This window comes from Kogia breviceps, chromosome 10 (genome assembly GCF_026419965.1).
Source record: "Kogia breviceps isolate mKogBre1 chromosome 10, mKogBre1 haplotype 1, whole genome shotgun sequence".
Classification (NCBI taxonomy): domain Eukaryota; kingdom Metazoa; phylum Chordata; class Mammalia; order Artiodactyla; family Physeteridae; genus Kogia; species Kogia breviceps.
Genome location: NC_081319.1, coordinates 97,897,171 through 97,914,869, shown reverse-complemented (window position 1 = coordinate 97,914,869; position 17,699 = coordinate 97,897,171). Strand labels below are relative to the sequence as shown.

Sequence of the window (17,699 nt, the reverse complement as noted above, 5' to 3'; positions counted from 1 at the left end):
TCCTGGGAGGTGAAACAGAAATTTTGTTTTGAATATCTCAGGAAGAACTTTGCAGATAACGTACACTATCTCAATAAATACAGCACAGACCTGTGTACATTTAAGTAAGACATTTCCCCACCTGTCTGGTCTGTTAGCAATGTTCTTTGTCCCTTGACTGCATGTGGTCGTGGAATGTGAATATCCCCTCAGCACAGTTCTTAGAAAATAGAAAGTATTTGACGTAATAGAATTGTTTCCTTTCAAAGCATATGAATTACCATTACGCCCTAGAAATTATTTCAACATTAACCAGGTCTGAGGGAAGGTTTTACAGTTGATGGCCCCTGCTTCGAACAGACTTAGAGCCTAATATGCAGCCCCAGTTGAAAGAGCACGTCTATCAATAGCCCCAACAAGATCTGTAATTGAGTCTCATTGCCTGGCGGGACTCAATTGCTCATCCCTGAATGAATTACTAGGGGTGGGAGGGTGGGTGGAGAATGAAATGTTCTGATTCGCTGACGCTGCGTCCTGTGCCCACCTCTGGTGTCAGGAGTGAGATCATCCTTTACTGAGCCGCCAGGACTGGAAATGGGGGAGAGGTGATGGATCTTCTGGAGGAAAATCAGGAAGCCCGGGCCTCCTGCCTGGAAGGCAGAAAGAACCCTTATCCACCAACAGCTATTAGGCAGTAGATTCTAGATCTGAGCCCACATCCTCCTGGTTTCAAAACTAAGATTCTTACCACCACCGTACACAATGTATAGCCTTTTCTAAGTGAAGCAGATCTGAGCCTTTTGCAGGCCAAACTGGCACCTGCTGAGTTCCTAATTGTAGCCTGTGGCATGAGTGCTTAATAGAGAACCTCCTACACATGGTTCCGCAAGTGCCAGTGACGTCGGGCAGGTATCGTCCAGGGCATATATGCTTGTGTTTTATGCATATGCATTTTATGTATGTGTATATTTTATGATATTTTAGGATAAGACTGGTGACACCACGTTTCTGTTGCTAGAGTGGGATCAACTTATATTGGCATCTGTTTTGTAGCCTTTGCAAAAAGCAGCTCATTTTCTCCCCGTCCCTGAAACCCTTCTATTGCTTTAGTCACTAACACAGGGGTTTGAAAAGGAAGCCTTTCATAGTGTAAGAAGGGATTCTTGAAAATAGACAAGTCTTCATTTAAAGCCTGGGTGTCTCTTTCCTGAGAATCACATCTTCCTGTTCATTAAGTTTCTGCTCAGTTTCCCCACCTGTAAAATGGGGATAATAATAACACTACCTCATAAGCTTAACGTGAGGACGACGTAAGGCAATACATATCGAGGGTGTAGGTCAAGTGCCTGGCAGACCTAAGTGACTAAAAATGGCTGCTGTTATTAATACTGTTATCATCATCATGATTACTGTCATCATTGACGTGAATGCCCACCCAAGCACCATCCTGTTCAGAATCTCTCTTTCTGTTACAAGGAACTGATACCCTGTTCACAGTGTACAGAGTTCTGTAGACCATGTTATAGTCATAGCTGCTTAGACAGTGGCCTACACTTTCAGAACCGGTAGAGCTACCCTCTTCAAAAATCGGTACATCTTAGGGCACAGGATTTAGGGACAGCCTCATATTCCTCTTGGATTTCAACTAGTGCTTCAAGAGCAGATTAACAGAAACATGACTTGGGCTGTCTTTGGTCCCATGGGATTCATGAATTCCCCTCTCCCCTCCCTCCATTTCGTGCATCCTTTTGCCAAGGTGCCAATAAAGGCTGGCTGTCCCTGGTGTGGAAGGCAGTGGCCAGCCTGGGAAAGCTCTTTGGGGCTCGCTTCCGGCAGTGGGTGGACTACCCCCTACCAGGCAGAAATCTCTGGAGCCAGAGAGAAAGGAGGAAGTTGGCCGCTGCCTGAGCAATTACGCTGAGAAGTATGGGGCCAGGTACATGCAGCCCCACTTTCCTTTTCTCCCTGCTCCCAGCCCTCAGGACTGTGTTGTCCTCTGCCATTAAGACACACCCCTTAATGGTTCTTCCTCTGTGAAGAAAACCCCTCCTATAACCGTCTCAGTATAAACATTTTCCTGTCCCTCCAGAGGTACGGTGGCTAAGACTCAAATGTCCTAATGGTGTGTGATGGTTGCGTCTGGAGTGTGGGTACTGTTTTGAGGGGGCGCGTGATGGGTTTTTCCTTTGGGGAGACCCAAGTAGAGAAGGCGGCCACCTGTGTGTCCAGGTAGCGGAGGGGCTCCAGAGCTCCTTCCCCTCCTCGCTGGGGCCTGCACTGCTCAAGTTAGCCAGCCTTTAGATTAAGACGGACAAAGCCTTTGTTTGACGCAGCTGTGTTCTCATTAACACTGTGCTACTCCAGTATCAGCGTCTGTACCCGAATTCTGATATGCAGATGGGATCCGTCTTTGACTTGGTGGTGAGGGATAGGGAGCAGGAGGGTGGTACGCAGAGGGTGGAGAACGTGCAAGGACAGTGAAGGTCAAGGGAGGGCCAGGGTGAGAAGAGAAGGTGTGAACACTATACACCCTCGTCCTCAGCAGTGTTCACGCTGGTGTGTTTTCAGGCATCGTGTTTGTGTTTGCGCCGAACCCTTCAGTAGCCCCCTGGGCAACGTGGCAGTGTTGCTTTACCTCTCAGCCCTTATGGGCTTACATGTGTTCTCTAAACCGGGCAACCTTCTCTGGGCCAAGGAGCCTCCATTTGCCCCCGTGGCCACGGCCGGTAATGGCCACGCTCCTCCCCTCTCCGCCCCCATCTCCATCCCATTCCTTACCTCCTGGGACTAGGCAGTCCCAGCACCTTTAGAATACAAATGCGTCACTCTCTTGTCTTTTAAAGACACCTCGGAGTTAACACAGATGAGTCCTAGGTTGGACAGAAACTCTTCAAAGAGATCTGACCTCTGTAGGAGAGTTGCCATGACTTCTTTTGGAGTAAAAAAGGGAAACCACTGCCCTCTTATGCCTGTTCATTCATAGCAATTCTCCATTTCCCTGTGATAAGGTGTCTCTGTAGAACTGAAAGTGCATTTTAAAAAGGGAAAGCCACAGTCGTTGAGAACTTTCTAAATGCCTAGGGACCTGTGTGACATCGTTTTGCAGCTGTGAGCAAAGGTGATGCTGCTTGAGGTAGAAAGGTGACAGTTTCAGGCTCTGGGCAGCTCAGTGTAGTTGACTGACAGCTATCCTCACCTCCACCCCCATCTTTGGCTCCCATTCCTAGGCTGGTGAGATATCATGAAAACATAACCCCTTCCCATGAGATTGGAAGGAAAAGTCAATGTTATCAGATCCTGCTACATAAGCACTCTGTTTGGGCAGTTGCTTTGGGTTGAGAAGCAAATGTCCAACCTGGGAGCATCTCAGGTCCCCCCCAAATCCTAAGAGCACTTGGCATATGGGGAGATCTAGATCAGGGGCCCCAGATGTCCTGGCCCTTCTGCCTCTTCTGTTGACTAGACACCAGGTAGCCCAGACAGCGCGACTTCCTTTTTTCCAAACTTCTCTGGGGGACACTGGATGTCTGACACATGCTAGGCCAGCAGGACACCAAAGTTGGTGCTTTCTTTGGATAAGCCTTTTGAAAACTAAGCCACCGTGAGAAATACCGTGGTAAGGTAGAGCCAGCTAAAGTGCCCCTTGCCCACGCCTCCCCAGTGCATCCTCTAAGAGCCCGCCAGGAGCAACCCCGGGCCGCCACGAGCGGTGGCTTCAGAGCACACACAGACAACAGCTACTTGGGTTCTCGGTAATTATAACAGTGCATCCATCAGGTATTTTGTCTCCTGCTTTTCTAAAGAGAAAGAAAAAACACCTCCCGGACGTTATCCTCCCTATGATAAAGCCAACCCCAGTCATGTTAAGAGAGTGTTTTTTTTTTTAGATGGAAGCTCTAGAAAGACCCCAGAGGTCATCTGGTCCAAGCTTCGTCTGCCCCCCCCCCCCCAGCTCTCTGAATGAGCTCAGCTGCCTAGCTGCCTACCTGTGGGGGTCAGCATTCTCAGTCCTGGCAGTTGACATTGGAGCTGACTCGTGTCTAAGTGAGCATTTTCTCCGGGCAGCCGTCTTCTCTCGCAGCAGCAGGAGGAAGCTACCTTCGAGAGCAGGGGGCTTGGGCAAAGCAACTTTTTCTTGATCTGTTTCAAAAGGAAGCTGATTTCACAAACACACCTTTGCTCTTCTGTCCACTTTCATGCTGTTCTCTCTCATGTCCCTACACTTGGTCAGACAGAGACCACTTATTCGCAGCCCTGTTCTGTTTTCTTACTTTTCTTCCTCTTCAAACTGTATTTGCAGATGGTCTCTTTCCTCCCTCTCAAGCCTTCCAAGTTTGTTATCTGGTGGCAAAAATGTTGAGGTCTAGGCCTTCTCATCAGATGGATGGGGAAGAAGTCATGTGGATGATTAAACATCTATCAGTTAAAGTAATCCAGTCTGTTCAAATATCTGGACTTAAGAGCTAAACATCTTGAATCTACTAATATACTTCTTAAGGCTTCATTTAATGATAGAGTTACAGTAAGGCCTTTATAATGTTTGCCAGCTCTTGGCCACTCTAAATTTCTTAAAAGGCACTCCTAATTTCTTATAATTGTTGTTTTAAAAAATTTTTTATTGGAATATAATTGCTTTACAATGTGCGTTACTTTCCGCTTTACAACAAAGTGAATCAGCTATACATATACATATGTCCCCATATCTCCTCCCTCTTGCGTCTCCCTCCCACCCTCCCTATCCCACCCCTCTAGGTGGTCACAGAGCACCGAGCTGATCTCCCTGTGTGCTATGCGGCTGCTTCCCACTAGCTATCTATTTTACATTTGGTAGTGTATATATGTCCCTGCCACTCTCTCACTTCGTCCCAGGTTACCCTTCCCCCTCCCCGTGTCCTCAAGTCCATGCTCTACGTCTACATCTTTATTCCTGTCCTGCCCCAAGGTTCTTCAGAACCATTTTCTTTCTGTTTTTTTAGATTCCATATATATGTGTTAGAATACGTATTTGTTTTTCTCTTTCTGACTTAACTTCACTCTGTGTGACAGACTCTAGGTCTATCCACCTCACTACAAATAACTCAATTTCGTTTCTTTTTAAGCCTGAGTTATATTCCATTGTATATATGTGCCACATCTTTTTTTTTTTAACATCTTTATTGGAGTATAATTGCTTTACAATGGTGTGTTAGTTTCTGCCCTACAACAAAGTGAATCAGTTATACATATACATACGTTCACATATCTCTTCCCTCTTGCGTCTCCCTCCCTCCCACCCTCCCTATCCCACCCCTCTAGGTGGTCACAGAGCACCGAGCTGATCTCCCTGTGCTATGCGGCTGCTTCCCACTAGCTATCTATTTTACATTTGGTAGTGTATATATGTCTCTGCCACTCTCTCACTTTGTCCCAGCTTACCCTTCCCCCTCCCCGTATCCTCAAGTCCATGCTCTAGTAGGTCTGTGTTTTATTCCTATCCTACCCCTGGGCTCTTCATGACATTTTTTTCCCCTTAGATTCCATATATATGTGTTAGCATATGGTATTTGTTTTTCTCCTTCTGACTTACTTCACTCTGTATGACAGACTACAGGTCCATCCACCTCACTACAAATATCTCAATTTCGTTTCTTTTTATGGCTGAGTAATATTCCACTGTATATATGTGCCACATCTTCCTTATCCATTCATCTGTTGATGGACACTTAGGTTGCTTCCATGTCCTGGCTATTGTAAATAGAGCTGCAATAAACATTATGGTACATGACTCTTTTTGAATCATGGTTTTCTCAGGGTATATGCCCAGTAGTGGGATTGCAGGGTCGTATGGTAGTTCTATTTGTAGTTTTTTAAGGAACCTCCATACTGTTCTCCATAGTGGCTGTATCAATTTACATTCCCACCAACAGTGCAAGAGGGTTCCCTTTTGTCCACACCCTCTCCAGCATTAATTTTTGTAGATTGTTTGATGATGACCATTCTGACTGGTGTGAGGTGATACCTCATTGTGGGTTTGGTTTGCATTTCTCTGATGATTAGTGATGTTGAGCATCCTTTCATGTGTTTGTTGGCTATATGTATATCTTCTTTGGAGAAATGTCTACTTAGGTCTTCTGCTTATTTTTGGATTGGGTTGTTTTTTGATACTGAATTGCATGAGCTGCTTGTATATTTTGGAGATTTATCCTCTGTCAGTTGCTTCATTTGCAAATATTTTCTCCCATTCTGAGGGTTGTCTTTTCATCTTGTTTATGGTTTCCTTTGCTATGGAAAAGCTTTTAAGTTTCATTAGGTCCCATTTGTTTATTTTTGTTTTTATTTCCATTTCTTTAGGAGATGGGTCAAAAAGGATCTTGCTGTGACTTATGTCAAAGAGTGTTCTGCCTATATTTTCCTCTAAGAGTTTTAGAGTGTCTGGCCTTACACTTAGGTCTTTAATCCATTTTGAGTTTATTTTTGTGTATGGTGTTAGGGAGTCTTCTAATTTCATTCTTTTACATGTAGCTTTCGAATTTTCCCAGCACCACTTATTGAAGAGGCTGTCTTTTCTCCATTGTATATTCTTGCCTCCCTTATCAAAGGTAGGGTGACTATATGTGCGTGGGTTTATCTCTGGGCTTTCTAGCCTGTTCCATTGATCTATATTTCTGTTTTTGTGCCAGTACCATGCTGTCTTGATTACTGTAGGTTTTTAGTATAGGCTGAAGTCTGGGCTGATTCCTTCAGCTCTGTTTTTCTTTCTCAAGATTGCTTTGGCTATTCGGGGTCTTTTGTGTTTCCATACAAATTGTGCAATTTTTTGTTGTACTTCTGTGAAAAATGCCATTGGTAGTTTGATAGGGATTGCACTGAATCTGTAGATTGCTTTGGGTAGTATAGTCATTTTCACAATGTTGATTCTTCAATCCAAGAACATGGTATATCTGTCCATCTGTTTGTATCATCTTTAATTTCTTTCATCAGTATCGTATAGTTTTCTGCATACAGGCCTTTTGTTTCCTTAGGTAGGTTTAGTCCTAGGTATTTTATTCTTTTTGTTGCAGTAGTAAATGGGAGTGTTTTCTTAATTTGTCTTACAGATTCTTCATTATTAGTGTATAGGAATGCCAGAGATTTCTGTGCATTAATTTTGTATCCTGCTACTTTACCAAATTCATTGATTAGCTCTAGTAGTTTTCTAGTAGCATCGTTAGGATTCTCTGTGTATAGTATCATGTCACCTGCAAACAGTGACAGCTTTACTTCTCCTTTTCCGATTTGGATTCTTTTTCTTTTTCTTGTCTGATTGTTGTGGCTAAAACTTCCAAAACTATGTTGAATAATAGTGGTGAGAGTGGACAACCTTGTCTTGTTCCTGATCTTAGAGGAAATGGTTTCAGTTTTTAACCATTGAGTATGATGTTGGCTGTGGGTGTGACATATATGACCTTTATTATGTTGAATTAAGTTCCCTTTGTGCCTACTTTCTGGAGGGGTTTTATCATAAATGGGTGTCGAATTTTGTTGAAGCTTTTTCTGCATCTATTGAGATGATCATGTGGTTTTTCTCCTTCAATTTGTTATTATGGTTTGTCACATTGATTGATTTGCATATATTGAAGAATCCTTGCATTCCTGGGATAAACCCCACTTGATCACAGTGTATGATCCTTTTAATGTGCTGTTGGATACTGTTTGCTAGTATTTTGATGAGAATTTTTGCATCTGTGTTCATCAGTGATACTGGTCTGTAGTTTTCTTTCTTTGTGACATCTTTGTCTGGTTTTGGTATCAGGGTGATGGTGGCCTCCTAGAATGAGTTTGGGAGTGTTCCTCCATCTGCTGTGTTTTGAGGAGTTTGAGAAGGATAGGTGTTAGCTCTTCTCTAAATGCTTGATAGAATTCGCCTGTGAAGCCATCTGGTCCTGGGCTTGTGTTTGTTGGAAGATTTTTAATCACAGTTTCAATTTCAGTGCTTGTGATTGGTCTGTTTATATTTTCTATTTCTTCCTCGTTCAGTCTCGGAAGGTTGTACTTTTCTAAGAATTTTTCCATTTCTTCCAGGTTGTCCATTTTATTGGCATAGACTTGCTTGTAGTAATCACTCATGATCCTTTGTATTTTTGCAGTGTCAGTTGTTACTTCTTTTTCATTTCTAATTCTGTTGATTTGAGTCTGCTCGCTCTCTTTCTTGATGAGTTTGGCTAATGGTTTATCAATTTTGTTTATCTTCTCAAAGAACCAGTTTTTAGTTTTATTGATCTTTCCTATTGTTTCCTTCATTTCTTTTTCATTTATTTCTGACCTGATCTTTATTATTTCTTTCCTTCTGCTAACTTTGGGGTGTTTTTTTTTTTTTTCTGCTTTCTCTAATTGCTTTAGGTGTATGGTTAGCTTGTTTATTTGAGATGTTTCTTGTTTCTTAAGGTAGGATTGTATTGCTATAAACTTCCCTCTTAGAACTGCTTTTGCTGCATCCCATAGGTTTTGGGTCGTTGTGTTTTCATTGACATTTGTTTCTAGGTATTTTTTGATTTCCTCGTTGATTTTTTCAGTGATCTCTTGGTTATTTAGTAGTGTATTGTTTAGCCTCCATATGTTTGTATTTTTTAGAGATTTTTTCCTGTAATTGATATCTAGTCTCATAGTGTTGTGTCTGAAAAGATATTTGAAATGATTTCAATTTGCCAAGGTTTGATTTGTGACCCAAGATATGATCTGTCCTGGAGAATGTTCCATGAGCACTTGAGAAGAAAGTGTCTTGTGTTGTTTTGAGATGGAATGTCTTATAAATATCAATTAAGTCCATCTTGTTTAATGTGTCATTTAAAAGTTGTGTTTACTTATTTATTTTCATTTTGGCTGATCTGTCCATTGGTGAAAGTGAGTTGTTAATGTCACCTACTATGATTGTGTTACTCTCGATTTCCCCTTTTATGGCTGTTAGCATTTGCCTTATGTATAGAGGTGCTCCATGTTGGGTGCATAAATATTTACAATTGTTATATCTTCTTCTTGGATTTATCCCTTCATCATTATGTAGTGTCCTTCTTTGTCTCTTGTAATAGTCTTTATATTAAAATCTATTTTGTGTGATATGAGAATTGCTACTTCAGCTTTCTTTTGATTTCCTGTTTCATGGAATATCTTTCCATCCCCTCACTTTCAGTCTTTATGTGTCCCTAGGTCTGAAGTGGTTCTCTTGTAGACAGCATATACATGGGTCTTTTTTTGTATCCATTCAGCCAGTCTATGTCTTTTGGTTGGAGCATTTAGTCCATTCACGTTTAAGTAATTATCAATATGTATGGTTCTGTTACCATTTTCTTAATTGTTTGGGGTTTGTTATTGTAGGTCTTTTCCTTCTGTTGTGTTTCCTGCCTAGAGAAGTTCCTTTAGCATTTGTTGTAAAGCTGGTTTGGTGGCGCTGAATTCTCTTAGCTTTTGCTTGTCTGTAAAGGTTTTAATATCTCCATGAAATCTGAATGAGATCCTTGCTGGGTAGAGTAATCTTGATTGTAAGTTTTTCCCTTTCATCACTTCAAATATGTCCTGCCACTCCCTTCTGGCTTGCAGAGTTTCTGCTGAAAGATCAGTTGTTAACCTTATGAGGATTCCCTTGTATGTTATTTGTTGTTTTTCCCTTGCTGCTTTTAATATTTGTTCTTTGTATTTAAGTTTTGATGGTTTGATTAATATGTGTCTTGGTGTGTTTCTCCTTGGATTTATCCTGTATCGGACTCTCTGCACTTCCTGGACTTGATTGACTATTTCCTTTCCCACATTAGTGAATTTTTCAACTATAATCCCTTCAAATATTTACTCAGTCCCTTTCTTTTTCTCTGCTTCTTCTGGGACCCCTGTAATTTGAATGTTTGTGCATTTAATGTTGTCCCAGAGGTCTCTGAAACTCTCCTCAATTCTTTTCATCCTTTTTTCTTTATTCTGCTCTGTGGTAGTTATTTCCACTATTTTATCTTCCAGGTCACTTATCCATCCTTCCGCCTCAATTATTCTGCTATTGATTCCTTCTACAGAATTTTTAATTTCATTTTGTGTTTTTCATCATTGTTTGTTTGCTCTTTAGTTCTTCTAGTTCTTTGTTAAACATTTCTTGTATTTCTCCATTCTATTTCCAAGATTTTGGATCATCTTTACTGTCATTATTCTGAATTCTTTTTCAGGTAGACTGCCTATTTCCTCTTCATTTGTTTGGTCTGGTGGGTTTGTACCTTGCTCCTTCATCTGCTGTGTGTTTCTCTGTCTTCTTTTGTGCTTAACTTACTGTGTTTGGGGTTTCCTTTTCACAGGCTGCAGGTTTGTAGTTCGCATTGTTTTTGGTGTCCGCCCCCAGTGGCTAAGGTTGGTTCAGTTGATTGTGTAGGCTTCCCGGTAGAGGGAACTGGTTACTGTGTTCTGGTGGATGTGGCTGGATCTTGTCTTTCTGGCGGGCAGGACCGTGTCTGGTGGTGTGTTTTGAGGTGTCTGTGACCTTATTATGATTTTAGGTAGACTCTGTGCTAATGGGTGGGGTTATGTTCCTGTCTTGCTAGTTGTTTGGCACAGGGTGTCCAGCACTGTAGATTGCTGGTCGTTGAGTGGAGCTGGGTCTTAGCGTTGAGATGGAAATCTCTGTGAGAGATTTCGCTGTTTGATATTTCGTGGAGGCCAGAGGTGTCTGGTGGACCAGTGTCCTCTACTCGGCTCTCCCACCCCAGAGGCACAGGCCTGACACCTGGCCAGAGCACCAAGACCCTGTCAGCCACGTGACTCTGTAGAAAAGGGAGAAAGAAAGAATAAAATAAAAAATAAAAAAAATTATTAAAAATTAAAAAGTAATTTAAAAAAAGAAAGAAAGAAGAGAGCAACCAAATGTAAAAAGAAACCCACCAATGATAGCAAGCGCTAAAAACTATGCTGAAAGATAAAAAATGGACAGACAGAACCCTAGGACAAATGGTAAAAGCAAAGCTATCCAGAGAAAATCACACAAAGAAGCATACACATATACACTCACGAAAAGAACAAAAGGAAAAAAAATATATATATATATAAAGAAAAGAGGGCAACCAAATCAATAAACAAATCTACCAATGAGAATAAACTCTAAAATACTAAATTAAGATAAACATAAAACCAGAAACAAATTAGATGCAGAAAGCAAACCCGAAGTCTACAGTTGCTCCCAAAATCCACTGCCTCAGTTTGGGATGATTGTTTGTCTATTCAGGTATTCCACAGATGCAGGGTACATCAAGTTGATTGTGGAGATTTAATCCACTGCTCCTGAGTTTGCTGGGAGAGATTTCCCTTTCTCTTCTCTGTTCGCACAGCTCCCTGGGTTCAGCTTTGGATCTGGCCCCGCCTCTGCGTGTAGGTCGCCTGAGGGCGTCTGTTCTTCGCTCAGACAGGAAGATGTTAAAGGAGCAGCTGATTTGGGGGCTCTGGCTCCCTCAGGCCGGGGCAAGCCTGCGGCGGCAGGGGCCGGCGTGATGTTGCACCAGCCTGAGGCGCACCATGTGTTCTCCTGGGGAAGTTGCCCCTGTATCCCAGGACCCTGGCGGTGGTGGGCTGCACAGGCTTCCGGGAGGGGAGGTGTGGAGAGTGACCTGTGCTTGCACACAGGCTCCTTGGTGGCGGCAGCAGCAGCCTTAGCATCCCATGCCTGTCTCTGGGATCCGCGCTGTTAGCCACCGCTCATGCCCATCTCTGGAGCTCCTTTAAGCGGCGCTCTTAATCTTAACCTCTCCTCGCGCACCCCGAAACAATGGTCTCTTGCCTCTTAGGCAGGTCCAGACTTTTTCCTGGACTCCCTCCCGACTAGGTGTCGTGCAGTAGCCCCCTTCAGGCTGTGTTCATGCCACCAATCCCAGTCCTCTCCCTGGGATCTGACTTCCAAAGCCCGAACATCAGCTCCCAGCCCCCGCCCATCCTGGCGGGAGAGCAGACAAGCCTCTCGGGCTGTTGAGTGCTGGTCGGCACCGATCCTCTGTGCAGGGATCTCTCCGCTTTGCCCTCCACACCCTGTTACTGTGCTCTCCTCCGTGGCTCTGAATCTTCCCCCCCCAACCCCCGCATCTCCGCTAGTGAAGGTGCTTCTTAGTGTGTGGAAACCTTTCCTCCTTCACGGCTCCCTCCCTCCCACTGGTGCAGGTCCCGTCCCTATTCTTTTGTCTCTGTTTTTTCTTTTGCCCTACCCAGGTACGTGGGAAGTTTGCCTTTTGGGAAGTCTGAGGTCTTCAACTGGCATTCAGTGGGTGTTCTCTAGGAGTTGTTCCACGTGTAGATGTATTTCTGATGTATTTGTGGGGAGGAAGGTGATCTCCACGTCTTACTCCTCTGCCATCTTGAAGGTCTCTCCCTTATCATTGTTTTAACATGGTAATTTCAGAATAATTTTTACTCATTTTTGGAAGATGTGATTATGAAACAGGTTTTTGGTCCATGTACATTTTTCTTAAGTCGAATAGTGATGCTGATTTTCATACCTCTCAAGATGGTGTGAAGGAGCTGCATCAGATGCCCTCATTCATTTACTTACTCAACAAACCATTAGGGAGTGCCAACGATGAGAGCAAACTCGTGTCAATTCTGAATAACTTGTATCTTGGTTTTGTTTTCCGTTGTTTATCGTTTTTTGGCTTTAGTGTATACTCTCTCCCTTTAATCCCTAGCAGCGGATGTTTTAAGTTGGCTGAATTCATAAAAAGCCTCAACCTGGATACTTTACAATTTTTACCTTTTGTGTCTTAGTCTATTTGGAGACTCAAAGAAAGATGGGAACTCTTCCAACCAAATGCAGATACTCAAATAGACATGAAATTTTGCGTATTTTTTCAGGGGTTTGACCCCCACCCCCGAAGCCCACTGGGACCCAGACAGTGTTTCATTTGGGCCGCAGCATACGTTTAGAGAGGTACTGGGAGATCATTCTGGGCAGGAGCTCAGGCGGAGGTTCCTGAAGGGCAAAGCAAGAACTTTCTACTGGAAGTTGTGTGGACTCCTTGAAAGTCCCTGAGAAGAGTGGGCTTCTGGAAGAGTAAGCTAGAAGCAGTTTAAAATACAGGTTTGAAGGCAGGAGATTCGGGTTGGGAAGGTAGGTTTGGAGACTTGCAAAATCTGGATGAGTAACAATGAGATGAGCAACTGAAGTAAGAAATTTTTAAACGGTGATGCGTCCAAAAGAGAAAGGGATCTTGTGGGAATCAGATCACCAGACTCTCCTGAGCTGGTTTCCATCCTGGACTCAAAACCTCCTTGGTGTGGTTTCCCACAATTGTCACTGTGTGGCTCTTCCCAGCTACTGAGCGTTGTTGAGGGAGCACCAAGTCCAGCAGCTGATACCCTCGAAAGAGAATAATTTCCAAATTCAGTATTGTTGCTCCAGAGGCTGTTTACTTGCTCTGTTTGGCTTCTGTTTACTCATTGCAGTTGGGTTTTTGTTGGTTTTTTTTTTGCAGTACGCGGGCCTCTCATTGTTGTGGCCTCCCCGTCGTGGAGCACAGGCTCCGGACGCGCAGGCTCAGCGGCCATGGCTCACGGGCCCAGCTGCTCCGCGGCATGTGGGATCTTCCCGGACTGGGGCACGAACCCGCGACTCATGCATCGGCAGGCGGACTCTCAACCACTGCGCCACCAGGGAAGCCCTGCAGTTGGTTTTTTAAAACAGTTTCCTCAGCCTCTCTGTAACCCAGACTTACTTAAAGTCACCTCAGTCTTTATCTTCTTCCCATCAGGCTCCAATCATCCATTTTATCCAGTGCTACCAGATTAATCCCTCTGAGGCTCCCGTCTGATCTGTGCCATGTGTGACCAGAGACCTCAGTTCAGACGCTCAGTGACTCAGAGTAAAGTCCTCCGATGACGAATTTCTATAAGTACTGTGTTTCCACCTCTTCTCCTCCCTAAGAACCTTGTTTCACAAGCTTCTCAATCTCTCCCCTACATCTTCAGCCTCTTACTCTCCGCCGGCTCTTGCAGCTCAGCCTACTGACGTGATCCCATCTCCCCATCCCCTTCCTGACACATTTCCTTCAGCTGTGCTCCGTTACCTTAAGAAATAACCTCCGACTCCATAAAGAGGTTTGCAAAGAACAAAAACCAAAACCGCATTATCTGGTTCCAAAGCCCTTGTCCTTGAGCAACCATCCTGTGCTGCCAGTGTCTTCCCTTTATACTCGAAGTTCGTTAAAAAATCTGAAGTCCTCATTATCCCCCCAGTCATGGAAAGCAAAAACTAAAAATTCTTGCTTCTTTGTCCTCCCCCACGTGTATCCAGAAAAATTACCAAGATATGTTGATTTTTCCGCATGCTGGATTGCATCTTTTTCCTCTGTGTCCCTTCTGTCACTGCCCTCCAGACGAGTGCGGTGGCCTACTCATGACTCTCTGACACCTGTTTCTTCACACTCCAGTTCAAGATGCCATTGCTATGAAAATAATACTCCTAAGAAGCACATCTGGTTGTGCCCTGGTGGTAGGTCTTCTCAATCAGGCTAATTAACATTGAGCCCCTCCTCCACCAAGCCACCCTTGATCTCATTTAACGTGTATCATAGTCACTTTTTTTCTTTTCTCCCCCAAGCAAGTATCTTCTACCATGCTCTACAGTTGATTTAGTTTCACTGTGTAATGTCTGCTCCTCACCCTACCTCCCAGGGTAAGCTCCACGAGTTGGCATTTTTCTCTGTTTTGCTTACGGACACAGCCTAAGTGTCTGGTGCAGACTGAGCTTTCCATACATATTTGTTGAATGTCATAATGTCAGTCCCCACTTTCAAATTCTCTTCCTTCTCACTCTGGGTATAGGGTAAAACTCAAACGCCTATTAAACTTCCCCCAGGCTTGCAGGATCTGGCTCCAGCCCCCTCTCGCACCTCTCACGTCTGGTTCCCCATCTTGGCTGACACTCCGGGTTTCTCTGGGTTTCTTGACGCTCCCAGACATGCCATGGTCTTTCAGGCCTCTCTGTTCCTTTTGGATCTCTTCCTCTTTCCAGGAATCCACTCCTCTCTCTTCCTCACGTGGGGAGAACAGTTTCTTTTCTTTCAAAGTCTAGCCCCAAATGGTACATGGCACGCCCGGGGGGTGTTTTCCAGCTCTGTGAAGCAGAGTCAGCTTCTCCTCTTGGCCTCCGTTGAATTTGGCGGAGTTTCCCGTCACAGCACAGTTTTCCACACTGATGCCTCTGTCTCTTCCGCTAGAGTCTGCTCAACCACGTCCAGCTCTTCTGTGCATCTGCTCCAGAAATGATCAGCGTCTGGTGCACTATTAAGTGGTCACTTAAGACAATGATTGAAAAGAGGGGCTCACCCATGCATTGAACCATGTCAAGTCAAAAGCTCAAAGCGGGCTTCCCTGGTGGCGCAGTGGTTAAGAATCCGCCTGCCAATGCAGGGGACACGGGTTCAAGCCCTGGTCCGGGAAGATCCCACATGCCGCGGAGCAACTAAGCCCGTGCACCGCAACTACCGAGCCTGCGCTCTAGAGCCCGCGAGCCACAACTACTGAGCCCGCGCACCTAGAGCCTGTGTCTACAACAAGAGAAGCCACTGCAATGAGAAGCCCGCTCACCACAACAAATAGTAGCCCCTGCTCGCCGCAACTAGGGAAATCCCGTGCACAGCCACGAAGACCCAATGCAGCCAAAATTAATTAATTAATTTTAAAAAAGTTCAAAGTGCCTTCGCCATGCAACATGTCCAAATTGTTACTGCCCCCCTCCAAATTTATGCCCCCCACGTTCCCAGCTTCCATGAATGAAGGAGGCCACTCCGCTGTACCTGTTGAATGATTGAATCTCCTGGTTAAAACCATATTGGATGATAGCAGGTAGAACATCAGGCTGTAAGATCGAGATTCCCAGAACAGCCTGTGTTGCAAAGTCCAGGAAATTTTTTCTGAAGGATGGTGTCAAGAGGCCCAGCAGAGCAGTTCTGGATTGGCCTCAGCTCTAGATGTAATTGGCATTTCTGGAACGGCAAGTCCTTCCCACCTGCCTTGATTTCGCCAAGGAGGTTATTTTCTCTGATGATGCCTGTCCTAAAAATTCAAGTTAGGGTCTCTTTACCTCACTGAGATCTATAGATGCTCATGTATGTTGGAAAAGAGTTTTCTTCCAAGTGATAAGCGGTCAGGGAGATTGTGGCCCTTAAGAAAGTGTCCCCTGGGCATTATGAGTTTGAAGGTCTTCGTGTCCTCAAAATATCAAGCTGTGGGGATTAGTCTAGATGGTACCTAATGTCACACTCAACTCTCAATTTACAGGAATTTTTAAAAAATTATTATTAAAGCAAAGCACCAGGAACAAAAAGACCTAGAGGAATTAAGGCAATTGTAAAATCTCATGAAGTGTAAGTGTTTCTAAAAATGGTCAGTGGATTTTAAGGTGGAGGCACTCACTCACTGAGTAGATTCTAGTGCCTCTGCAGGTCTGGGTGAAGCATGGTTGTAGGAAAGAGCGCTGTGGGTGGTGGAGATGTTGGCACTGGAATAGACGGTTGATCAGTGTTTTCTGCCGCCTCTTTTCTCAGCTGACGGTGTTATAGTGATGGCACCTGCCAAGTATTATTTGAGAAAGTGCTGGACCAATAGCTACACTGGCTGTCATTTGACTCTTCGGATGCCCTGTCCCTGCCTCGCAGGGGAGGCTCCGATGGGTCAGGGGTGCTCCGTCTCCGTTCCTCCCCCACGTCCCCATCCTCCTGCTGAAGCCTAGGTGAAGGCTGGGCAAATTTGCTTGGGGCGCTCCAAATTCCTAAGGTTGGGCTGAATGTCACCAGCCTTTAGAACACGTTGGTATGGCTTCCATTCCAAAAGGCAGAAAGAGAAACGGAAGTTGGGTCATGTGGTTTCTGTTATCTGTAACCATGGCGAGCATTGGCCATCTGTGAGGCTCCCATTTTAACACTTTTCTTTCTCTCGCTCTTTTCCATCTCTTTCTCGGGGAAACAAGCTGAGGAAGTGGAGAGGCTGGCGGCAATGCGATCTGACTCCCTTGTCCCAGGTACCCACACCCCACCCATCCGGAGGAGGAGTAAGTTTGCCAACCTGGGAAGGATTTTCAAGCCTTGGAAATGGAGGAAGAAGAAGAGTGAAAAGTTCAAACACACGTCTGCAGGTAAGATTATGTTTTCCTTTGTTTCTCATCGGGTGTTTGTTGACTTCAGCTCTGTACGTTCATTAGTAGAATTTAATTACCCTAGGCTGTCTGAACCAGAGGAAGAAAATCGAGCCTTAGGATTGCTCTTGTGTTTAATAATTCTTCAGAATGATGGAGGATGGCTTTTAGATCCTATGTGTGTTCTCACGGCTCAGGTTTTTGGTTGTTGCTTTTCAATTTATAAAACCACCATTTCTGTTTGATCTATAAATAGCTGAACTTAGAACTCCACCTTTGCCATACCTGTATGCTTTCATTCTAGCGTTGACAGTCCATTTCTCATTTTTCTTCCTTTCCCTGCTCCCATAAAAATCAACACAGAAGCAGAAAGTAAGTTATATATGGTTATTGGCAGATAGGAATAGGTTATTTCATGGAGACAAAAGCTTGAGTAAGTGAAGTATCATTGTAATGACAAAGATAACTATATAGTTCATAGCCTAGTGGACAGCAAAGGACTCTGGGTAAAGTCAGCATGGCAGGGGTGTGAAGAGCACAGACTCTGGAGTCAGACTGTTTGAGTTCAAGTCCCAGCTCTGAAACTTGGTAGTTGCATGACCTTGCTCAATTTAACTCTGTACCT

The 17,699-nt window shown here is 44.2% G+C and overlaps 1 protein-coding gene across 13 annotated transcripts in view; it reads left to right on the top strand.

The window, feature by feature from the left end:
• The window catches only part of PHACTR1 (phosphatase and actin regulator 1), a 536,379-nt gene that overhangs the window by 317,160 nt on the left and 201,520 nt on the right, over positions 1-17,699 (top strand). For all 13 annotated transcript variants that reach the window (XM_067006755.1, XM_067006750.1, XM_067006751.1 and 10 more), the window contains one exon: positions 16,910-17,074. In XM_067006755.1, coding sequence (XP_066862856.1) covers positions 16,910-17,074 — 165 coding nt within the window. The remainder of the gene's footprint in view (positions 1-16,909; positions 17,075-17,699) is intronic.